General features: G+C 46.4%; 8 protein-coding genes across 8 annotated transcripts; 4 read left to right on the top strand and 4 right to left on the bottom strand.

The window, feature by feature from the left end:
• Positions 1–484: 484 nt before the first annotated feature.
• On the bottom strand, positions 485–2,064 carry BKA55DRAFT_559678 (putative oxidoreductase). Its single transcript, XM_046192004.1, has one exon. The coding sequence runs from the start codon at positions 1,918–1,920 to the stop codon at positions 808–810; it is 1,113 nt and encodes a 370-aa protein (XP_046052621.1). The 5' UTR covers positions 1,921–2,064; the 3' UTR covers positions 485–807.
• Positions 2,065–3,010: 946 nt separating this feature from the next.
• Positions 3,011–4,345, top strand: BKA55DRAFT_661108 (chaperonin 10-like protein). Its single transcript, XM_046197575.1, has 3 exons — positions 3,011–3,156; positions 3,215–3,664; positions 3,731–4,345. Exons 1-3 carry the CDS (start codon positions 3,106–3,108, stop codon positions 4,310–4,312), a joined length of 1,083 nt encoding a protein of 360 aa, XP_046052620.1. The 5' UTR covers positions 3,011–3,105; the 3' UTR covers positions 4,313–4,345.
• A 403-nt stretch (positions 4,346–4,748) lies between these two features.
• Positions 4,749–6,008, bottom strand: BKA55DRAFT_686324 (beta-lactamase/transpeptidase-like protein; the record flags this gene model as incomplete). The annotated part of the gene is made up of 1 exon (XM_046198915.1): positions 4,749–6,008. The coding sequence occupies one exon, from the start codon at positions 6,006–6,008 to the stop codon at positions 4,749–4,751; it is 1,260 nt and encodes a 419-aa protein (XP_046052619.1).
• A 1,126-nt stretch (positions 6,009–7,134) lies between these two features.
• Positions 7,135–8,747, top strand: BKA55DRAFT_591034 (amino acid/polyamine transporter I; the record flags this gene model as incomplete). The annotated part of the gene is made up of 3 exons (XM_046195181.1): positions 7,135–7,352; positions 7,444–7,517; positions 7,576–8,747. The coding sequence occupies 3 exons, from the start codon at positions 7,135–7,137 to the stop codon at positions 8,745–8,747; spliced, it is 1,464 nt and encodes a 487-aa protein (XP_046052618.1).
• Positions 8,748–10,866: 2,119 nt separating this feature from the next.
• Positions 10,867–11,840, top strand: BKA55DRAFT_661105 (uncharacterized protein; the record flags this gene model as incomplete). The annotated part of the gene is made up of 4 exons (XM_046197574.1): positions 10,867–11,130; positions 11,172–11,459; positions 11,537–11,590; positions 11,640–11,840. Exons 1-4 carry the CDS (start codon positions 11,095–11,097, stop codon positions 11,838–11,840), a joined length of 579 nt encoding a protein of 192 aa, XP_046052617.1. The 5' UTR covers positions 10,867–11,094.
• A 2,083-nt stretch (positions 11,841–13,923) lies between these two features.
• Positions 13,924–14,932, top strand: BKA55DRAFT_636950 (uncharacterized protein; the record flags this gene model as incomplete). Its single annotated transcript, XM_046197041.1, has 2 exons — positions 13,924–14,322; positions 14,375–14,932. The coding sequence occupies 2 exons, from the start codon at positions 13,924–13,926 to the stop codon at positions 14,930–14,932; spliced, it is 957 nt and encodes a 318-aa protein (XP_046052616.1).
• Positions 14,933–17,584: 2,652 nt separating this feature from the next.
• BKA55DRAFT_505149 (Alpha/Beta hydrolase protein) lies at positions 17,585–18,750 on the bottom strand (the record flags this gene model as incomplete). The annotated part of the gene is made up of 2 exons (XM_046187162.1): positions 17,585–18,496; positions 18,550–18,750. The coding sequence occupies 2 exons, from the start codon at positions 18,748–18,750 to the stop codon at positions 17,585–17,587; spliced, it is 1,113 nt and encodes a 370-aa protein (XP_046052615.1).
• A 2,075-nt stretch (positions 18,751–20,825) lies between these two features.
• On the bottom strand, positions 20,826–21,816 carry BKA55DRAFT_686319 (uncharacterized protein; the record flags this gene model as incomplete). The annotated part of the gene is made up of 3 exons (XM_046198914.1): positions 20,826–21,275; positions 21,515–21,682; positions 21,736–21,816. The coding sequence occupies 3 exons, from the start codon at positions 21,814–21,816 to the stop codon at positions 20,826–20,828; spliced, it is 699 nt and encodes a 232-aa protein (XP_046052614.1).
• Between the last annotated feature and the right edge of the window lie 2,279 nt (positions 21,817–24,095).

Below are 24,095 nucleotides of genomic sequence, written 5' to 3'. Positions count from 1 at the left end.
CAGAGACGCCATCGTCAAGATGACCGTCTCTGCTTTCTGTGGAAGCGATCTTCACTGGTACCGTGGTCATTAGAATGTCCCCACGGGCTTCATCCCCGTTCACGAGTTTGCCGGTGTGGTTTATGAACTGGGAAGCCAGGTGACGAACCTGAAGAAGGGGGATCAGGTTGTTGTAGGTTGAGACTCTTAGGACCTTGCCTCCGATGCAGCACTGTAACTGACTGGTCCTGCAGGAAACGGTGCGGGAACCAGGAGTATCGATGGCGGCCAGGCCGAGTACATGCGTGTCCCTTTTGCAAGCTCATCCGAGGTACGCAAACCAAGTGAGATCCCATCTGACACGCTTGTCTAGATGGGGGACATCTCCCCCACCGGCTATTTCTAGAACCTCCACGCACCTTACTACGCCGAGCGTGCAGGCACAGGCCTAATCGTAAGAATAAATCCTCTATACCGCGACTAGTTGAGTTGAGTTCTGACACGGCGGCATCATCTAGCTCTCAGAAGATACTCTGACCTGCCCCCCGGGAGTCGAGTGGACTTTCATGCCAGGCATCTACTCGCAAGAGCATGTCGAGGGTTAGAAGAAGGCCATGGACGCTGTGCACGCCAATGTTGAGCGAGATCTGAGAATCGTCATCATGGCATCAAGACAGGCTTACCATCAATCAAGCTTGATGTTGGACATGTGTCCATCTAGCTAATGTCTTAAACGCACACTCTGTATACTATCTTTTCTTGCCCTCGCAAAGCTATATTGCAGAGCTAACATAACTCGGACTCTTGTGGCAATCAACCGCAAAGAACTTAGATTGTAATTTGGGCACCACCCTTGGAGGCGGACTCAAACACTGCATCCAGGTACTGATGCCTCCTCAAGGCATCATCAAAAGTTGGGTGTGCTCCTCCACTTGCAAAGTTCTCATATATACGGCCGACATTCTGCGAGGTGAGTGGCAGATCTAGTGGCCTGTCAAGAGAGACCTCCTCAATTCGTCCGGTGGCGTACTCTTTGAGCCTTACTTTATAATCCTCGGCACCCATATTGGACATGATTGTGCTTCCCGTGACTCGTAGCTGGCCCTTGTCGCCTATGATGTCCCAGACCAGCCCCTCTCCGTCGTCAAACGCATCGCCACCGCGGAATGTATATGTGTATGTGACGCCTGACTTGGTCGTTCCCTGAAGTGAGGCGTAATCGTCTGCCGTTTTTTCAACCTGCGATTGAATGACCTTGTCCCCATCCAGGACATCGACCGTAGGCCATGTAGTCCGCAGCTGCGCCGACACTGATGCTGGCTCTCCCAGCAGCTTGGCCAGGGGTTCGAAAGTATGACCCACATAGATGGACAGCATTACTTGCCCATCAACACCATCGATTTCACGATCCTTGAAATAGCCGTATCGTTTGTCGATCTTGACGCCAGTCTCCCCAGTACAGGCGCTGCCGAAAATCTGCGTGACCAAAGGTTTTCCGATGTAGCCTGCGTCGACGACGCGCTTCAATGTCGTCTGTAGGTGAGAAACGGCTCCCTGTAATCCGACTATGGTCCGGACGCCCTTGTCCTTTGCTAGCTGCGTGAGCTCATGCGCCTGCGCAGTAGACACACCTAACGGCCATTCGACATAAACGTCTTTGCCGGCCTCGATGGCCGGCTTGGCGATTTCGTAGTGGGAAAAAACGGCAACTGCGCAGACTACGAGGTCCACAGTATCCGAGGTGCAGAGCTTCTCAACCGAGTCGAAGGGGCGGGCTGAGTCGAGCTTATATTTGCTGATGGCATCTTGGCTGCACTTGACGGACGAATTGCACAAGCCCGTAATCTGATATTTGGTTGAATCGCGTAAATAAGGAAGATGGGCGATTGAAGCCCAGCCTCCGGACGAAGAAAGCCCAACGATTCCTACCCGAATCGGCATGCTGTGGGAAACGGAATGATTGGTCGTCTTTTTGGTATCTCTTTCTTGATAAAGAAGAGAAGCAGAAATGCGGTTTGTATGCCTGGCCCGTGTATTTACTGTATGAAGGGTTGAACTGCGAAGTACGGCTATCAAATATTATCCATGCTCCTATATTTCTAGCTTTTTATGCCCTGCTAGTAACGCAAGCCAACTCCTTTGGATGATATCATAAGCATACCTAACATCCATGCCTACGTCATGATTTGTCATATGTCGCGTCACATGCTGCATTGCATTGGATATTTGGGGTAGATATTAGTCTTGGGTTGATCCGTAGTATCGTCAATGGAAAAGGGCCACAAAGGAAACGCTTCCCCACAAAGCCTCGTGGTTCCTAGGCTTATGATTGCTCTATGTTTTGGCGTGTCATAATGCTGGTCTATGAAGTCCTGCATGCTCTTGAACCGTCCAACGACCAGAGCATTGTCGAGTGTGAAGTAATATTAAAGTAGCCTCGTGGTGGGGGAGCTCAAGTAGCGCTGTTAGCAACCTTATGACCTCCTTGTGTTCGGAAATGAGGATGGTCTTCAATGGGAACATGCTAGTGTTTTAATAACGGAGATGTTGCGTTCTATTCTAGCAAAGGTTGTGCTTTTTCACCCCTCATCCAAAGTGATACATGTTGGTCGTATGGTTGATAGAGGACAGACAAAGCTGCATGCGAGCGACTGACAGTTGTTTCTCCAAAAATGTTTCCCCACCTCGGTGAGACGGTCGACAAGTAGATAACACCAAACCGAGACAATGAGTATTCTTAGCCACAGACTAACAGGGGTTGCTCGAGGTACCTAGTGGGCGGATGATGTACTGCGATATGTGTAAAGCATCTAGAACAATCTTTCTTGATCTATAACGGGCTGCCATATCTCGGAGCCTCCTCCACCATATCAGTCCTTGATTATCATTGGTATGCAACATCGGCACTACGTCTTTTCTTCTCCACGAGGCTGCTGCATGTGGAGATGAAGAGAAGCGAGGTGAGACAGATTACAGGAATAATTACGGCCGGACCCGGATCCCGCGTGATATATTAAATCAAGCTATTAATCAAGAAAAGATGTCCCAAGCTCGCTCCTCCATTCCCATCTCAAAGTGAAGTGCATCTGCGTTCAGTAGCCTCTCATCATCATTGAAACGAACGTCATGGCGCAGCAATCAATCCCCAAGACAATGAAGGCATTGAGGCTGGTAAAGGTACGTCGAGCGAGATGAGGGGGGCTCTAATCATTCCACTAAATTACTTCTTTTTTAGTTTAATGAGAATTACCAGCTCCGCCACGATGTTCCAGTCCCTGAACCCGGTTCAGGCGAGCTTCTCATTCGCGTTGCCGCTGCCAGCTTCTGCCACACTGACTACCAAGTCTATCAGGGTACTTACAAGACCCACCTACCATTCACAGGTTCTCACGAACCTGCTGGTACCATTGCTAGCCTGGGATCTGATATACCCGGTGACTGGAAGGTCGGTGACCGAGTTGGTGTCTTGAACTTCAGAAAACCCTGTGATGACTGTAACGGGTGCAGATGGCGAAGGAGAAGATACGGTACTCTGGACGCTCGCTACTGTGAGAACAAGACCATGAACGGAATTGTCAAGTCGGACGGTGGTTTTGCCGAGTACATGATCACTTCGCATTATTCGCTAGTTCATCTCCCAGACGATGTGTCATTTGAGCAGGCGGCTCCATTGATGTGTGCCGGTGTTAGTACATATCCGCTTCCTCATTCCTCATCTACTCGGTTTCTTGGATACTGACAAATCAGGTAGGCTACGGTCTGGAACGCAATCAAGGAGACAGGCCTGGAAAAAGGGCAGTCCTTGGCCCTGGTCGGCATCGGCGGCCTGGGTGTGTTAGGTGTACAGTTTGCCAAGGCTTTGGGTTATCGAGTCGTCGCCAGTGATAGCCATGAGGCCGGCCTGAAGCTTGCTTCGGGGGTGCCGGAACACCTCCGACCTGACTTAATAATCAACTCGGGCGACAAAGACGCTACTCAGAAGATTTCTGATTTTACAGACGGCGAGGGACTACATGGAGTTGTTGTCTGTACCGATAGTGTGGCTGCCACAGACTGGGCGTTGCATCGCCTTCAGCCAAGAGGCACCTGTATAGCCCTCGGCCTGCCAGATGAAGGCTTCAGGTTTGATGCCTTCAACCTGGTATTCCGAGAGATCAACGTCAAAGGTTCTCTTCACTGCAGCATAGACGAAGTTAAGAAGATGATCGATGCAGTTTCTGAGCACGGCATTGTCAGCCACCTGACCATACTGCCGCTGGAGGAAGGCGAGGATATTCCCCAGAGAGTAGCGGCTCATGAGTTTAGCGGTCGGCTGGTTGTAAAGATACAGTAGTCAGTTGTGAAACAAAACTATCAATCGTTCCATCGCGCCTTTTGTCGTGCACGGATATCTCTGTTGTACGTAAGAAAACCTGTATTTTGGTTCATGAAGGATAAGGAGACTCCAGTAAGTGTATCTTGGGAGAGCCAGTTGTTTAAAGATTTCCCCCTACAAGTCCGAGGCAGGATGCAACGCGTACTGGGACTACAGCTGTGAACCCTTGTGGCTCATCATCGATAGCTCACCTCACGTCTCGGTCGGTTCTCGTAAGTTCAGACATAACAATGTTCGCATTCTACACTAGGCTAGTCCTGGCTCATCGACTCAGTTATCTTTGAAAGATAGTATGCTTCGCTATCTCCGCTCTTGGCTTAACACTACGCAAGCAGCCGTCTTGGCAGTAGAAACACTTTGTGTCTTCCCCAGCACAGACAGGCCAGTATTCTAACTAGTAGCGTTCCTGTCTCAAAGCAAGACTTGCAGCTGTGGCAAACTGTTGTCCAAAGTAAAACAGATTAGGGTAGTGGACGGGGTTATCGGACTGTAGCACGATTGTGGTGTTGATGCCGGGAATAACGTAGACGGCCTGGTCGTACGTGCCAAGCGCAGCAAAGCCGCCATCGTCGCCAAGCTGGTATTTCTTGGCTCCCCGGGGAGTGGTCCACCAGCCTGTTTGATACCCAAATCCAGGCACAATGTCGATGGCACCAGGCCCACGAATCCCCTTGCTAGTACTTGCAGTCGAGATATCATAGAACCATTGCTTGGGAACCCGGGGACCGCCATTACCATTGAATGCGTCAAGGATGAACATTCCATAGCGAGCCATGTCGGGCAATGTCAGTGCCAATCCTCCGTGACCGTCGACTTGGCCGGCTCCCGTGACTCGCATGTAGCCGTCGTACTGCATGCCGGCTGGTTCCCAGATATTCTTGGTGACCCAGTTCTGCAAAGGCTCCCCGATGGCTCGAGTAAGCGAGAGCGAAGCAACATAGTAATTGGGGTTGTAGTAATTGAACACCTTGCCAGGCTCCGCCACCTTGTCGAAGGTCTTAAACCACTTGATGACAGCGTCAGGGTCCGTCCGTGGGTATACGTCATTGAACAAGTCCGGGTTGTGGGTGGAGTTGGGCTCTTCGACACCCGATGTCATGTCAATCAAGTTTCGAATGTGGACCGGCCCCCATGGAGACTTGGCAAGCTCAGGGATCCATTTCGATACAGGATCATTGAGGGAAATCTTGTTCTGGGCGATTGCGATACCCATTGAGGTTGTGATGAAAGACTTTGTGCAAGACTGAATCTGGTTCCGGAATGAAGGCTCATTACCGTACTGGTATCTCTCAAGACGGATCTTCCCATCCTTAATAATCATTACCCCAGATATACCGAAATGGTATAAGAAGGAAGTAATATCGTGCTCGGTGCCATTCGCCTTGGTAGTGAAGTAGATGTCTTTCCCTTTGGCCAATTTGCGTAGGTATGAACCATGTCGAAGCTGCCTGGTACGATTAGGCAAAAGCTCAGCCTCCTGACGAGTAAGGATAGCCGAGTTCCGTGCATCGGAGGCGTTCAGGCTCGACAGATTGAAGGTGCCAATGTCTGAGAAGGCAAAGTAGGGGATGGGGTTGGGGTCAGCAGCACTGGCCAGTGGCAAGTGGGCCATGAGATGAACGAGTATAGCGATGAGTGAGAGGCTGAGATGCATTTTGGGGTTAAGCGACTGTTTCCGAGTACTGCGAATATCGCGGCCGATGTTTGGCAAACCACAGGCCTTTTGTAGTTGTCGAGCATCAGTGCCAGGTGGCTATCCTATACTTCTCCGAACTTCTCTGACCTCTATTCTGTCCTAAGGAACTGGCTTGGCTTGCCGTCTGCCGGAATGGAGTTTAAATTATTCTGCCACGAACTCCTCCAGACTATTATCTATCTGGGCCCACTTGGGGGTTGAGGGGTAGAGCTCCATCAGCTACATGGATGGTTCAAATTGATACAGACGCATTAGCTGGAGAATGTTCCTTTGCTACCGGATGGAGCAAGTTATCGGTCAATACTGCGAATCCTCCTCCGAACGGCGCAGCACCGTATATCTCGGCTTGGTTTACTATCATGGTTGATACGATAGGGTATATCCACTGGATCAGCTAGCTACGGCGCAGGGAATGATAAGAGCTCGGCGCGCCCTCGGTTCTTTGTTTGAGGACTAATGGGAATCCTGGACAAGGATAAACAAGCACAGTGATAAGCAAGAAAGAGATTAGCCCCGAGACATCCATCATCGAAGGACTAGGCCGTGGAGAAAGAAATCCTGGGGAATCGACAACCTTGGTTAGACCAATCTCGAAAAAAGGCTTGGCCAATCTTGGCTGGGAACGCCTCGTGAGAGTTGCGGGGTAATGCAACGAACATTCACAGGGTCTAGAAGCAATCTAGGAACAGCTCCCTACTTATCCGATGACCTCTCGCCAAAAGATGGCTCTAGATTAGACGAAACTTTAACATGGGTGGTGGTCCCTTATCGTTGGGGTCGAAAAGGAAAGCTGCTAATGCGGAATCAATTGTGGCTCAAATTGGGGTTTGTTGCCTTTTCATGAATTGACGACTCCTTCTCATGGTCTCCTGGATTGTTTGCACATTCCCAACTTTCATCTCAAAAAACCACAGGATTCTTTCAAAAGCCCTCTGTAAACCTTTAACCCTCTTATGTTTCTCCCTCCTCACTTTCCCTCAACCATCTAGTCGATAGACTGACTTCCATCATGGACCATACCGAGGCTCAAAGTGAGCGAGGTGATGCCTCTGCTGCTGAGGCCACTGTTTCGTCTACCCAAGAGATGCCTCGGATCTTCTCCCTTATTTCTACCTTGGCTATCGCATTTTCCATCACCAACACATGGATTGGATACTCTGTAACCTTTGTCCCACCTTTACTGGCTGGCGGTGGCCCAGCAGCCGTCTTCTGTCTTGTTCTGGCGTGCTTCGCCTGCACAGTCCTGGCTCTTGGCCTTGCTGAGCTATCTTCTGCCTTCCCTTCCAGTGGTGGCCAATATCAGTACGCCCCTCTGCTCCCCATAGTGTGCGCATGCGCGCGCTTGTGTGTACTCGCATTACCAATTTTCAAGACTACTAATCGCCGCTTGCAGTTACGCATTCATGGTTTCGACCGAGAAGTACAGAGCCCCCGTGGCATTCACCGTTGGCTGGATCAGCATCTTAGGTAGGCACCGATACTGTCCTTCTTTTCTTGAATACAAATCATTGACACGAGTGAATAGGCTGGCTTTTCACCACTGCTAGCACTACCGTCTTCTGTTCTCAGACCTCGCTCGTCATTGCCTCCCTCTACCATCCGACGTATGTCTGGAAGGCTTGGCAAGTGTGGCTTGTCTATGTTCTCATCACAATCCTGTCCGGTGTCTTGATTGTGATGCTTCCCCGCTGGGTCCCCACTGCCGAGAGGATTTTTCTCTTCTCATCCCTTCTTGGCCTTTGTGTTGCGTTCGTTACCATTCTTGCAACAAGCAGCCCAAAGCAGCCGGCCAAAGTGATCTTTGCAGAATGGGTTAATGTCACTGGATGGCCTGATGGCCTGGCATTTCTTCTCGCCACTGGCCAGGCCATGTATGGCTTTCTGGGCTTAGATGGCGCTACTCACATTGCTGAAGAGATGCCTAATCCCGAACGTACAGTTCCCAAGGTCATCGCCCTTATTATGGCTATCGGAACTGTTACAAGTGTCCCCTGGAGCATTGCCATGCTATTCAGTACCAACAATCTCGATGAGGTCTCAGCGGCAGCTATTCCAATCTTTGAGGTGTTCATGCAAGCTATCCGCTCTCAAGCTGCTGCCACTTTCTTCACTGTCTGGATTTGCTTCATCTACTACGGTGCCCTCGTCAGCTGTTATGTCACTTCCGGTCGACTCATCTGGGCCTTCTCTCGAGACGGCGGCCTTCCATACTCTCACATCTTTAGCAAGATCCATCCAACTCTCCGGGTGCCGGTCAATGCTAATGCGCTCGCGGGAGTTTTCATGATCGTGTTTGGCCTGTTATATGTTGCGTCTACGGCCGCATATAATAGCATTATTGGCTTAGCCATCATGTCAACCAACATCACTTGTGCTCTGCCGCAAGCTATACTCATTATCCGTGGACGAAGCGTCATGCCTAAGCGATACTTTAACCTTGGGAGAATCGCTGGCACCTTCTGTAATATCTTTGCCTCATGTTATGCACTGCTATATACTATCCTATTCTGTTTTCCCTTGTCGCTCCCGGTAACTGCCGAGTCGATGAATTATCAAGCTGTTGTGCTTGTGGGGACTTTAATCTTAATTACTGTTCTCTGGTGGGGTGGCAAGAGGAAATCATTCCATGGTCCTGTCCTCGAGGCCGACGGCCACATGGTTTCTCATCACCATGAGATCCCAGTAAAAGAAAATTAGTCAGTATTGCCGAGCAAAAGGGACGAATCTTTGTATTCTTGGATGTATTCTTGTTCATACTTTCATAGCACAATATCGCAACTTGTCAATGTCAATCAAGTCATTTGATCAATGTCTCTGCATACTGCCTACAGGCCACGCTGATGTATTCAAAAGACAAGCCCACATCCTTTTCTCTCTTCATAGCTGGAGCAATGAAACCAGTCAAGAGATTGTACAGATGCCCCACAGTGTTGACGTGTCGGATCTGCACGACGCTACGATGGAGTATTCATAGCGAGCATCTCCGTCAACAGCTCTGTCCCCTGATTAGGCCAATCTATGGCGATATATTGAGCGCAGTGTCAGGTTTGGCGTCGTGAAGGCAAACAAGTTATTGACTTGTTTGAAATCTTGCCAAGGACTTTTCATCACCCCTGTAAAATCTCCCTTCTGCCTACAATTTCCCAATGAAACACCGTTCTCCATGTGCAATTGATACCATAGTCAGTACAATTTCCGCACCAGTCTTCTCGAGACATGGTGGAATCACATTCATCAAGTTGCCTCTAATCGTGAGCAAAGTCTCAATTCTATACCAACAACATGATACAAGTTGATGCTCATAGGGAAATAATATCGGGACCCGGGAATTTTGATTGTGACACCGGTGGACTAGATTTCTTCCAACTGGAACGAACATACCCACATCCGGGGTGTTGGAGGCAAGCTTGCTCCGATTATGGAGGTTTTGGAAACCTTGCGAATCGAGACTTGTATATACCCGAAGCATGACCGCCAGCCTAGAGACAAACCATGTTCCATTGACTCGACTTGGTGTCGAGTATTGTCTGATAAACTTGAAAATTGAACGGGGCCGACCAATATACACCAATCCATAATGGTCTTGCCTAGATAGTAATGCGGCGCGGGAGGGACACGGAGATGGTGCTAGATCATCAGTTGAGACCGCTTAGCTTATCTTATCATAGTCTATTAATTTTTACCCCAAACCTACTATTCTATTGGGACTCTTGTTGTAAATAGATAGAGAATCGTCAACTTGGTCACCAATGTATCGTGTTTCGTTGCAGGAGGGAGTCTTGCCAGTCTTTTTGGTCGATTTTCAACGACTAACGAGAGGGATAAGTTGACAAGGCCTGAGGTTACGGGGAAATTATCATGCCATCATCAGCGGGTTCATATGGATAGAAAATTCAACTTGTGCCTTGACCCGAGAAGGCACTCCTTACAATAGACCAGAGGTTGCTGGACTGTGTGCAGATGACCACTTTCACGCGGTAGAGTGAGTCGGTCATGGTCAAGACAAGGGCTAAACTAACTGACTGGTCGATTCATTGTTGATCAGACTTTGGGTTGATTATTGGATTGGTCAGTCATTGTAAACTTTTGTCGATATCCTTGGACTTGTTCCTTAACCATCTCATACCATGCTTTTTTACTCCTTCACAACTGACTTCTCCAAGATACCCTTGATGCTAGACACAAAACTAGGCTGCTTCTGGGCAAGACTCTTGTTTTGCTAGATGGCCGGTTCTTTACCACTACAGCTGGATTGGCTCATCTGCTCAAAACAACCATAACAAACAGGACTCGTGCCAAAAGACGCTACTGAGACCCAGATACATTAGATACAAGCTGTAAATATTACCCTCAACAAGTCCGTTATTACTCCATTCAATGCGGGGCGAACATTTGATGACATGCGTGGACTCCCGAGATAGTGTCTAACCTAACCCCCTCCTTCCTGGTCCAGATTCCTATCACCCTGCCTTCCTAACCCGATAAGAATCAGATCACCGGTTAGTATTTTTAATGCAAAACGCGGGGTAGTGGTGATAGTCTTATCGACTCGGCGGACATGTCCGAGGATTATTCGTCTTCGGGAAACCCCCGTAGTTCAAGGGGTGCGTCCCCGAAGTTCCCAATGGTTAGCAATTCAGGAAAATGTGATTTCAACTCGTTTGTAAAAGAGGCTCGACTTCATCTCTCAGCTCTATACCAATTCCTATTTGTCTTCACTTCTCCTTTATTCTTCTTTCAGTTCCTGCCACAGCCAACAACACTCAAGGGGAAGCGACGTTCGTAAATGAGTTAAGACGAGATTTCAAACCCATCAAGTTTTCGTATTCTCAATTACATGTGTAATTAGAATAGGACGGCGAAAAGAGATTTGGAGATGATCAACGGCAAGTGAAGAATGAGAGTTGAAGCTGGCGGAGCAAATGCTCTTGAACCCGGAGTATCCTACCATCTTTAAAACCTAGCAACCTAGTGGTCGACATGCCAATAACAACGGAAAGGCAATCATCTGCAGATAGCTTCTCGACCTCAATTTACCCTCAGCATGGTCTCCAAGCTGATGTCTCCACAAGTCGCCATTGTGCGCAACTACGACACTCCTGCGACATGATAGAGTCATAGAACTCACTGATCACTTCCACCATGCCTGATGCCGAAATCAAGCCCTTTTACCCCATCATATATGATATCCTCCCAGGTGCCAGCGAATTTTACCTCATCGACTTTACGGGAGGAGTTTTCAACCTTACATTGAACGTGCCTTATCCGTGGGTCGAGAAAACGCTGGAATTCATCAGAGAGACCGCCAAGACATGCCCAAACACGGCGATTGTTGGCGTATGCTGGGGGCATCAAGCTGTTGCCCGAGCAATGGGCGGCAAAATCGAGTTCAATCCCTATGGTGACAGGGTAAGCAACCCAGAGGCCAGCCATGATTGGTGGGCTAACACTCTCCTAGGTTGGTGTCACCTTTGCGTTATACAGAGCGAGGTATTGAATTGTTGGGAGGCTCCCAGGACAAGAGTAGCAAGATAGACTTTGTACGAGTGACACCAGATACGATTCGCCCAAGTACTGACTGAGCTACAGGCGCTGCTGGAATTTCACAAGAGACGTGTCGCCCGTCCGGCCCAAAGATTTGTTCCTCTCGCTGGAGACAGCGATGCCCTGCTGCACGAGGAGTACAATATCATCACCTTTCAAGGCCACCCCGAGATGACAGAGGACGTTGGAATGGCGATATTGTATGCGGATGATGGTGCTTATACCGGCAATCTGTCGGAGAAGTAAGTTCAGAATCTTCATTCGAGGTTCTCATTGCCTCATGATGGACAGCACTTGTTCCGTAGAGTTGCCGACTAGGTCACTGAGTAGGGTGTGGTTAGACGATAATGCTCAGACCCATGACCCTTTCTTGAGTAGCTGTATCAGCCACAACACAGAATCTTCAATTAGCTTCATCTCATGAGGAGGCCTTTCTGACAAACGTTGAGCGTTGGAAGTATAATAAAAAACCAGATGAATTCAAGACAGTCATGCTGCGGAGCATATCAGACAGAATAAAAGAGCATTCCTTGACTGTAGGCCACAGAACTTTAATCCAGCTGAAGTGCTATTCTCCAACGTCTCACGAATGGTGTCTCCCAATAACAAGCCAGGAGGATAATTCCAATGTTGAATTGTTCTAACAGCTAAATGTCTGGTCAGCTCTGTTCGTTATGCAAGTATTACACTAAAACTTACGCCGCTCCAGGTAAAGTACATTAAGAAAAAGATTCCAGGACATTCTGAAGCAACGGATGTTTTCACTTACAGCCGCCAACAAAATCAAGTAGTCGCCGACGGTGGATACAAACGTGTCTTGCTGGTATAGACAGCAGATACTGTAGTTGTATGTCTTGAGCATGGCAAGTGGGTGGTAATTCATGTAGCCATCGACTGTACTTGACACAAGTGGGATCAAGGCTTTCCACTGCTCGAACTCTGCACGAATCTCAGCCGTCCGACGCTTGCGGTACTCATCCCAACTGGGTAACGCTCAGCATTGATCTTGGAGTCGTCGAATATTTGATTGGAGATGTCGGATGACGAACATGTACTCCAATCCGGTCGGCATGAGCATCCCCCAAAGGTGAGCCATATACCCTGGTCCAAGATCTAGAAATTGTTGTCAGTAACCCCAGGTGCGATGCAGCAGACAAGACCACATACCTTGTTCAGTGAGCAGACAAGTTCTTCAAAGGAACAGCTCCAAAGAGACACGATGATCTCATACGCAGTGTAACAGTATGTCAGCAACACCGTATCATTCCTATCCTGGGCAAGAATGTCACACCATCGAGCTCGAACGGCAGCAAGGTCTGGGCAATCTGAAACGTTAGCAGCCGCTCCGTTATCTTGAGTCTGGCTTCACTCGTCGTCTCATAGAGCTGGAAAGGGGCCGGACAATGGAATGCATGAACGATTAGCAAAAGGTAGGCGTGCGTGTTCAGGACCTCTTGGGATGCAGCATATGGCAGGTATACGTTCACGGCCTCGGTGTAGATGCCATTGATTTGTGTGCTTGGACTCTTTTAGTAGCAGGCGCCGATGACACAAACGAGGTGCATGAAAAAGAGCTGGTGGCCGGGCAGAGATATACCAAGTACGACGTAAGCGTGGAACCAGTTGTTAAGCTCCACTTGCTAAACTTCCCCTTACAAATTGCCAGTTCCTTCTCGACCAGCGCAAGCCGTGCTTCTAGGCCTTGAACGTAGTACCACGGCACGGACGCAGTGTCTCGAACTTTTGTCTCTTCTAAACGGATGCACTCTGTTCTAGATCGATCACAATCTCCGCATTTGGGTAATTTACGGTCACACTTCTTCTTGCACTTTCGGCAGCGAACACAGGTGAGGGCAGGCAGCGTATGCAAGGCAAGGCTGCTATCAGGCGTTGTGTGCTATAAATGGCCAGATTAGAGGAGGGAGCTTGCATTGTCACATCGATTGTCAATGAGCCAACTAAATCACATTTTGTTGATCCTGGTCGATAAGCAATCTGAATCCATCGTAGTTTTTCCCTCCAACAAGGAGCGCCGAAGTCCGTCCAAGCGGGGCACACATGGCTTTCCCCTCCAATTCACCCCCAACAGCAATGCACCCATGGGCTCACGGCGTTGGAGGCCGGTGCCGAGAGGCTAGCTTCTCCAATTTCCCATCTTCGGAACACACACCGAAGAATGGAGCTTAATCATGGATGTATGGAGCAGGAATCTGCGACATACGATTCCAAAAACTTGTATATATAGAGAGAGAGAGCTTTGAGGTGTATATGTATTCAAGGAAGATTCTCAAACTCATTCAAAGAAACCGCTCGCGATCAACCTAGTATGATGTCTCGAGTATCTGGGCCCCCTCCACATGGAGTATACGCTCCAGCCGTTACCTTCTTTGATGGCCAGGAAAACATCGACTTTGACAGCATTGCCAAGCATGTCCAACGACTTCTCAAAGCTGGAATCACCGGGCTGGTAGTCCACGGCAGTAATGGCGAAGCCACCCATCTAAGCGACAAAGAACGAGTAGAAATCATCTCGTACATTCGGTCCACTGCCAACCTTTTCGAACAACAAACGCCAATTATTGCTGGGTGCAGCTCCAATAGTGTGCGCCAGACACTAGAGCTTATTTGTCAAGCTCAACTGGCTGGGGCAGACTACGCACTGGTTCTTCCACCTAGCTATTGGGCAGCCGCCATGACAAAGCCTATTATTAAATCTTTCTACAGAGATGTATATCCTTGACGCCTCCACGGATAACGTGACCTTGAATAACCCGTGATAGGTGGCCGCGGAATCAAAGTTACCTATAGTTATCTATAACTTCCCTAATGTAGCGAGTGGAATCGATGTTGATTCTGATCTTATTGTCGAGTTGGCGAGAGAGCTGCCCAATATTAGCGGTGTCAAGCTAACCTGTGGAAATCTTGGTAAACTTCAAAGGGTTACTGCTGCCCTTACGACCGATAAGTTCTCTGCCTTTGCAGGCAAGGCAGATTTTATGCTCCCGGGCCTGGTTTGTGGCTCAGCAGGTGTTATCGCAGCCCTAGCCAATGTGGTTCCTAGAGTCCATGTTGAGCTCTTGCGGGCCTACTCAGCAGGTGACTTGGAGCGAGCAGCAGCGATACAGAAAGGTCTTTCTAGTGCCGATGCCGCTTTGCTAAAGTTTGGAATCTCGGGTGTTAAGACATCCTGCCGCAAGTGGTTTGGTTATGGGGATGGCCGGGTGAGGCGTCCTCTTCCAACTGTAGAGCTCTCAAGCATGGATGGAGATGCAGTACAGTCAATTGAGCGGCTGATCGAGCTGGAAAATTCTTTGGTCAGTGGAAGCCCCAACTTATAAGAAACATAGGAGATAAACAATAGAATTGGAATCTTGAAATGGCGGTCGTGCTGTACTATGTCGATGTGTGCCTGTTGTTAAGTTGCTGCTATCTGGTGTATGCCATAAGGATGAATTTATTATTTACTTTATCTTAATACTTAATTTAATTTACTATTAACTAGCTAAGCTAGTCTTAGTTTTTTAACTAGCTTTTATAGTTTTTTTCCTAAATTTTAAAACCTTTATTTTTTAATTTAACTTTTAATTTAATAAATTAACTTATATATTTTAACTTTTTATATTATATTAAATATTTTTCTTATTTTTCTTTTTTATATTAATAATATATTAATATTATACCTAATTTACTTATTTAATTATATATTCTACCTTATAACTTATTTAAACCTTTATTTATTATTTATATTAAATTTATACCTTTATGTGTTTTACTTTAAGTAACTTAAACTAATATAAAATTTAGTTTATTTTCTTTTAATTCTTATAATTACTTTACTTTTCTTTTAACTATTATACTATAGTATTTCTTTTTAATTATACTTTTATATTTTAAGATTATAATTAGTTTAATTTTTATAAGTTTTTAATCTTTTTTAATACCTTTTTAGATTATTATTATATATTTTTAAATTACTTATTTTATAAATTACTTAAGTAAAAGGCCCTAAAGAACTTCTTTTACTTTTTATTTAATTATATATATTTAAATAATTTCCTTTTTAAGCCTATACTTTTTAAATTTTAAAAAGGCTTTATTAATTAAAAACTTATTATAAATAAGTTATATAAATAAAAGGATTTCATTATTAAATATTATTAATTTAATATAATTAATATTATTTATATTTAATAAGGCCTTTTTAATATTTATAATTGTTATATAAAAATATATATTTATTTATTTAAAACCTTTTTCAATTTTAGAAATTATATTATAACTTTTAATTAAATAAGGTTTATTTACCTTAAGTAATTATAGGCTTTTTTAAAGTATTATAATAATATAATTATAATATTATTAATATTTATAGCTAGAAAGTATAAGGAAAGTTAAGTTAAATAACTTATTATATATTAAATAATTAAAATATACTTTTAAAATAAGTTAAAAAAAGATATTAAGGCTAGTTAATATATAAATAAGGCTTATTAAATAATATATATATAGCTAGGTTTAGGCTATAATTAAAATAACTAAGTATAATTTAACTTAATAAAGCTTTTTTAATTATAAAGGTAATAAATATTTAAATTGTATTAGACTTTAGAAATACTTAAATATAGCTTTTATTTTTCCTTTCCTTTAGCCTTATATAAGGCCATTAAGCTTTTTAGCTTTTCTATTAATAGTTTAAATAGTAAGACCCCTATAGCAGGCTTGTTAAGCAGAGTTAAGCGAGGCTTGAATGGAAAAGGCTTAAGAAGAGGCTTTCCTTTGTGTAGACCGGATCAATGCGTAGGAATCGTAAATAGCTTAGCGTACGTGCCGGCCCTATGAGATGCGTTCTCCCGGGCGTAATAAACTCTATCTATGTAACATCTCATCATAGCGATGCTTGCTTATTACGATTAACAAATGAACTCTCTTCCTCCTCAGCAGTGGTATTTATCATAATAAGATCTTATTCTAGATCTCAATATCTGGGTAGTAATCGGAGGCCATAAATTTATAACCAGAAGATTAACTACGAAAAGGTCCAGTCGACTTACAGTTACCTACGCATATAATCGATTTCGCACTGGCCGCCAATTTTCAATAGTAGCCAAGGAAGAATAGAGTGGAAACCGGCTTCTCAAATATCAAACTAAAGCTCGATTTTGTTAACACAATTATGAGCCCTAACGCAAACTATAAGACAAGCGGCAAGACAAGCTGCAAGATAAGCCAGTAAAAAGACTATTTATATATAGTAAATGTCACATATAAGGCCATAGAAGATGTGCAGGGTCCTGTCTATTATGATATAGAAGTGGCCTATAAGAAGATCAAGCAGCAAGGCAGAGGGTTAGGGTTATACTAACTAATAGGAAACCAGTAAGTATACAGACTCGTCCATCTATTAGACCCCGCACTGTAATCTTCAGCAACACTTACTATAACTTTTCTGCCACTAGGGACTACTTTAGTATCTCAATTGGCAAGCTTTGGCACGCCCTTCTATGACCTTCTCTATGACATTTGCTACAGATAAGTTTGGGTTTTGTCTTATAGCTCATGCAGCTCGCCTCGCGGCTCATCTCGAGACTGATGAAGCTCGCGATTGCGTTCAGAAAACCGTACTTCAGTATGAAATTCGAGAAGCCAAGCTAACTGCCGCGTCATTTTTACTTTGCAAAAACAGAAAATTGACAATCACAACGAAACTTATTACATGAATATGTAACAGTAGTTTAACCGGAGGCATTAGTGAATGATCTTCGTATAATAAGTTTAAAGCTATTAGTTGCTGCCTATATATGGAGATGAAGGGATAGATCCTCGTGTGATCTATACCACTTCCGAAGAGGGAAAGAAGCTGTTGTGTTGGAATCCGTTGATGGTTGCAGGCAGGTCCCAATCATGGGAATGGTGCTGTGGGTGCTAGGGTGGTTCACTTTCTGCGGCTAGTTTCTGTAAACTCGTTGATTAATCGATCAATTTTTCCTTCCCTACACATGCAACCCCCAAAAAACATCGATCTCACTCATGATTAGCTCTGGCGCGGTCATTACGAAGTCGTGGCTGCCAGGCAAGACCTTCCACATTACGCGCTCCTGGCCTCCAAGTAGTGGCAGTCCATTCTTTTCGTACCACATAGTGTTGAGAACCTCGTCTGCATCACCAATTATTACAGCTGTGCTGCCCACCTTTCGCTTCCCTAGCGCCAGCCAGACCCGATGCTGATGAGTCAAGGGCGAGAATCGCGCACAGGACGTAAAGGCGGGGACGAAACCGCGGTGATGCGTCACTATCCATGGCATATACGCGGACACCTGCTCTTGAAGTGACAGCTTGTTGACGCTTGGACTAGCTGTCCAGAGATCGGTAGGATTTTTATCAGTCTCCTGAGGTGAGCAATGTTGCTCTTTTACCGCACCGCTGTTCGTAGTGCTTCGCAATTGAACACGCATTAAGGCATGCAATACACGCTTCGGTACGAGACCTGACTTGAACAGGAACCAGAAGGTCAAGCCTAGATCCGTTGAGCGGATGAGTCCAGCTGGAGCGAGCAGAATCAGGCTCGAAACCATGTGAGGAAAGTCGACGGCAAAAGAGGCAGCGATGGCTCCACCAAGTGAATAACCAATTACTCTTAATGAGTTTGAACCTGTCCATGAGAGTGGAGAAGAAGCCAGCGCGAGCAGAACCTGAGTTGTGTAAAGGCGAATGTCGTAAGGAAGGTCGCCGACGCCATCTGAAAACCCCCGACCAAAGAGGTCGAATAGCAAAACCCGACAACCGCGGGAGACTAGAGCTTTAGCTATAGGCCCCAGGGTCATTGTACAAGTGGACATGCCATGTATCAGAACGACTTTTGGCCCTGTCTCCGGTCCCCATTCGTAGACGCGGATGGAGCCGTACTGAATTTTATGAGTATGATCAACATCTAAGGCGGGGGACATAGACAGCTTACTTCGGTTTCAACGTCGCGGGCACCCGGAAAGAAGTCAGGCTGGTAAGGTAGCTTTTGAATCTCATCTTCGGGGAGAGAAGGAATAATGTGGAGGGGGGAGGGGATTATCTGCGGGTCAATTGGATACAGAGTATAATAAGCAATGAGAAGGAAGCAGGTTGTTGTAAATGCGGTGAGGGCAATCAACGCAGCGTGCTCCATTTTGATTAGCACCAGAGGAATACGTTTGTGTGCCGTAACAGAGGCAATGAGTCACCTTTAAGCAAGCAAATGATACATCTGGTGTGTGTATTCGGCATGGGATGAACGGCATCGAATGGCCGATCCTGCAAAGCTAGAATTAATTAATGTAACTAACTAGCTGGAAGTGTCAGGCCAAAAGTAAGTTTCTACAGGGATGATGGTGCCATGTACACACACCAGAGGGCCTTTGCAATGAGCTGTTTGCTTTTAGCACAGAGTTTCCATAATCCCTGTCCATGGAAGAGGTTGAAAGGAAAGCTTTTGCTGACAAACCCCGGAAAGCACTTGGTGATCTGGGTCAGAAAGCTAGAAATGTAATTGCCTAGCGCACTGACCCTTATGAGGCTTAGCCCTCCCGGGCGTAATACATTCCCTTCCCTTCCCAAGTGGCGGCGGCCAAACGCAACGGTCCAGCAGGTAACGAAGGGTTGGCACCTCAGACGATGTTTGAGGAGATGCGGTGCTTCACGATTGGACAACAGGAGCTGGCGTAGGAACTTCGAATAGAAAGCCAAGAGGTGGATGAAGCTGACAGGAGAAACTCCGACGGATATCACGGCAGTACATGACCTAGCAAGTTCTGAGTTTGGAATGAGCATTTGTTTTTGGCTTTCTGTGCTATCCTCCTACTAGTGCCATGCCCCCACCTTTTCTCGCGTTCGGTCCTCACTAGCTCTCTCACGCTGATAATTTCTGGAACTTCCCCATCTCCTCCACGAAACCTGCACGGCGTACCTTGCCCCAAATTACCCCTGTAATAAGGTGGTGATGATTTGGGTACAAGCAGGGTACCCAAAGCTCACTCAATAAAGCATTTCCTTGCAAAAAACCTACCAACCATTTTAAACTCATCAGTAGATACCCAATCGATTCTCAATAAAGCACATTCCCTCAATACCTACGATAACAGCAGCTTCATCGCGGAAGATCACAGTTATCGCATACATCCTAGTAACCACCACCCGGGTGGCTGTTTTTCCGGCCAAGACCGACCGGGGCACCAACTTCGAGCCTCTTCACGCTTAAACACACCAGCCACACATCAACCCGCTGCCCCAGTCGCCGCTGCAGCTGTTCCAGCCTTTTCCACCAGTTTCACTCGTTGAGAAATGGGTTCAGTATACTAAGAGATGGGTCTCTTAGTTGAAGAAAAGGGAGGTTGTTGACAGCTGGAACCACCCTGCTGCGAAGGGCCAAGCCCTTCGCAGGTGGGAAGGTCCCTCCGTTGCAGAAGTATATAGATGGCTTGAAATGCGGATTTATATTGGGATACACAAGGAAAAGAAGCTCAAGAGTCATTGGGGTACCCCAAGCCAGGTGTTCAGCGCCCTTGTGAAGGGTTCTAAGAGTGTAAATTACAGCTAAATTTATAGTTGATAAAACAAAAATGGGCTGATTGTGTTATTGTTAGTTCTAAGTTGCATATATCTGAGAGCAGCAAAGCTCCTTATATAATAATATTCACATCCCAGCCACCAGCATATCGGACCACCTTAGTCACACGGTCTCAACTGGCAGAAATAGTCAAGAAGCCTATTGCCGTTCCATACAATCTCGGCCACTCGCCCTTTCCGCTGATTTACCACGAAATGAGGTACTCAGCTTCCTCCCTACCTCCCTGATTAGTGGCTTCCTCGGGCCATGGCTGTGGAGGCTCTGAAATGTAAGCCTCAATTTCGTTGATCAAGTGTGGTTCTTAGGTGTGATAATAATTGCCCCTAGTCATCCACAGAGTCTTCGTATTCTTCGCTTGGGCACTCTGAGGAACTAAGAGCTCCTATTTGCCCTATCCGCATATGGGTCATCAAACAAAGCCCTGGAGTGCTTGTCAATGGCCTCCTTGCGTTCCGGGTAGTAGACTTCGATAACTGTGTCGTATGAGCTGGATGCAGAACGTTGCCGCCCAATATACCCCTGTTTCCTTCATCAGATTCCTGTACTTTTCCAGCGTCTTAAAGGCAAACTCAAGAGAGTGCTGTATATATCGGAGGCTTAAATAGCCAAATTGGAGCTCCTCGGTGGCTCTTGATGACTCACGCGGAGACGATCGGCTCTAAGGAATGAGGAGGCTCGTTTTGAGAGGAAATATAGACTTCGAAGTCTTGGAGGCGGGCAGGAAGTCTGACATCCCTCTGCGAGCGCAGAGGCATCTGGGATTCGTCGCCTGCAACAAATATACAGCTTACAGCTGAATCGGAAGAACCAAAGGAAGGCTCTTCTAGATCGATCTGTGGCGTCTCGAAAGGCGTACCAACAAGGTCCTCATTATAGCGTTTCTGCATTTCCTTGAGGTGGTCTTGCAAGCAACAGACTGTTGAGATGACCTCCGAAAATCTGGGTTCCCTGCCCTCGAAATATTTGGTATACTGGATATAGACCTTCAAGATTTCGAGGATTTCCGTGAGGATGAGCCAGTCTTCGTGTTGCAAGACATCATCTTCAGAGATCCGATTTTCGGGTCTCTCGTCTGTTCTCCCCAGCCTCTAGAAGATATCAATGATGTCCTTAAGCTTGATAGCGCGAAGGATCATAAGGTATATCGAATTCCACCATGTATGGTTATCTGCCTTCAACATCAAGCCCACCACGTCCTTTCTATTAGCCAAAGCCCCAGCTCTTGCAATATATCCGTGCGGATTCGACCAGTGGTGATTGCAAGGAATTGGCCTCTCCGTTGAGAGGATCTGCGGATGAAATGGACGGCGTTGTGGCGCTTGCCAACTGAGCCATACTTCCTCCACTCTGTGAGAAGCCTCAGTTCAGTATCGATATCAAGTCTGTCCTTATTATCGGTAGAGTCGAAGATTCCTGACGAATCCCCCTCGAAGAAGGCGTTGACAGGGAGGTTGAGTACGTGGCCAAAGCAGCGGATTGGAACCTGCGGTTGGCTCTTTGGTACTTAGTTAACTGAGGCTTCAACGCTCTAAGAATGGACCTGACTACCGTATCGTAAGAATCCATGTCTTCGGCAGTAAAGAAGCCGGGTTTCTTGCTAATTTGGAAGTCCTTAAACAACTGGACCATGATCTGTGCCTGGTTCTCGCCTCCGTGGCTGCCTTCAGAACGTTCAAGGGACAATAGGTGTATCTGGAGCTTCCTAGAAGTGTCAAAAAAAAACGGGAGATAATAGAAAACAATGCAATATTGCTTGGAGAAGTCCAGAGGTCGAAGGTGGTATGATCTTTGCTCCGAGCCACTTGGAACTTACGCTTTAGAAGTGTCTTTCGAGTTTCGTGGTCAATAGTGATTCAATTATTGACCGTATCAGCGCTTTCAGGTAAAACTTCGTCTATGAAGTCCCTATTGAGTAGCAGAAGGAGTTCGCGGAAAAGAGGGTGTTCAATGCCGTGGAAGGGGGATATTTGCGTCGATAATCCAACCCATCAAGAGATCCTTGAATTCGTCGGCTGCCGTACGAACCACGAGGCGTTGAGAGGACTATTCGGAGCTCGACGTCTTCGCAAAGTCGATTATTGTTTGTCTCGTTGCAAGGGGCCCTTCCCCATATTGATCTTGAAGCTCCACATCTGGAAATATACGGTGCTGTTTCTTGAGATGCCTGTCTGCTGACGTAGTTGCATCCCCATCGAAAAGCTCCGTTATTCCGATCGATTTGCAGTGCTTGCAAAGAAAGATGTCTTCGTGTGTGTTGTCAGGGTTCAATCGAACAAGACAATTGACATGAGTCTGTATCCGCAAATCGCGCTTCCTTTTCTTGTGTAGCCATGACTCGACAATATAGGTATTAACCCTGCTGTCGATTTTCAGCTTGGTCTTGGGAAGTTCGTTCACATCCTCGGAGACCCTGATATTGTCGGCTCGAATATGGGCAGTCTGGTAGGTAAAGTACAGGGAATTCGAGGACGAAGCTCATCTAAGTACCGAGAACACATCGTTTCCAGCGGTCAACCCATTGGTAAAATCGCAAGAATGCCAATGGGCAGTTGACGAAGGCGTATCCATAGTTTCGATACGAAAGCTCAATAATTGGGGAAGGAATTGATGAGTGACGAAGTCTTCTTGGTGAAATTGTTGAGCAACGCGTCAGACCGCGACGGCGCCACATGAGCCAGATGCCGAGTCGCGCCAAATGTTGGGAGACGGCGGCCAATACATGGGCACCTAGGTGCCCAAATAATGTGGCGACGAGACAACACCACCAAGAAGATTATCACCAGAACCAATATTTGACTATGGCCACTTGCCGGGGCCAATTGACCCTATGTAGGGAAAGCTGGATGCCATACATGACTTGCAAGTCTGGCAAGTCTGAATGAGGAGAACTTGACTTGATTTGGGTTGCAAGACTTGATTTGGCTCGCCAATTTGACTTGCTAGACTTGACTTATCAGGAATGCTAAGCTACCTTTCGACTATGATTGCTGAAATGGGAAGGCTCAAGTGGCGTAATTCAGAGAAGTAAAGCGTAGGAAGAGCTACCCAAATAATACACAGCTATGACAGCCGGAGAATGTTTTAGGGCTTTGCCATCGAGTGATCGTCTAACACCCATGACTTCCAACAATAATATAGTCTTCTGTACTACGGCTAGCTAAGTGCAAATCTTCTTATTCCTTACTATACGCTTCTATTCTCCCCCAAACGTCTTTAATGCCCCTTCTTCTACTAGTCAAAAGAATGTCTCCCATCTCTTTAGCGACCTGGGTTTTAATTCATTCATCCTCAGCCTTATTTTATTCTAGATATGCTATTATATCTTCTTTCGTCCCTTCTCCTTACCTTATTGATATAATATAGCGCTTAGATATCTATTTGTAGTCCAGGCACCACTCGTAACTCTGCTTGTCATACCTGAGTAGGAGCCCTATTGCCCTGCGATATTGCTGGTTTATCTTGATGCTACTGGCCGGCTGTGCTGCGTATTACGCGCTTTTTGCGGCGACATATCTTCCATATATGGCCTGTGGCGAGTCGTACCTCGATGGCGATGGCGATGGATGACGAAGGAGACGATTTATGAATAGGGGATCCTGGCCGCTGAGAGGCGTCACCTGGCGAGTCTTGCAAGGCTCTAGTCATAGTCACTGGCTAATCGGCGAGTACTTCCGGTGCTGATGTCACTGCCGGCGCCAATGCCTCTATTGCTACCTTTTCCAAGTGCTCTTGATTCCGCAAGGGGCATGCCTTTGAATTCATTTTGTGACTAATTTCATGGCATTTGCTGTATTTTAGCAGGGTTTTTGCCGTTGCCTTTTCTGTAGTCTCAGCGGCTTTAAAGGAGCTCAATAGTCCTTTTGTTATTGACTGTGGCACATTTCATATAATAGCCCTTGCATCTATGC

This window comes from Fusarium redolens (assembly GCF_020744475.1).
Source record: "Fusarium redolens strain MPI-CAGE-AT-0023 chromosome Unknown BKA55scaffold_4, whole genome shotgun sequence".
In the NCBI taxonomy this organism is placed as follows: domain Eukaryota; kingdom Fungi; phylum Ascomycota; class Sordariomycetes; order Hypocreales; family Nectriaceae; genus Fusarium; species Fusarium redolens.
This window is presented reverse-complemented; position numbering and strand designations above follow the sequence as displayed.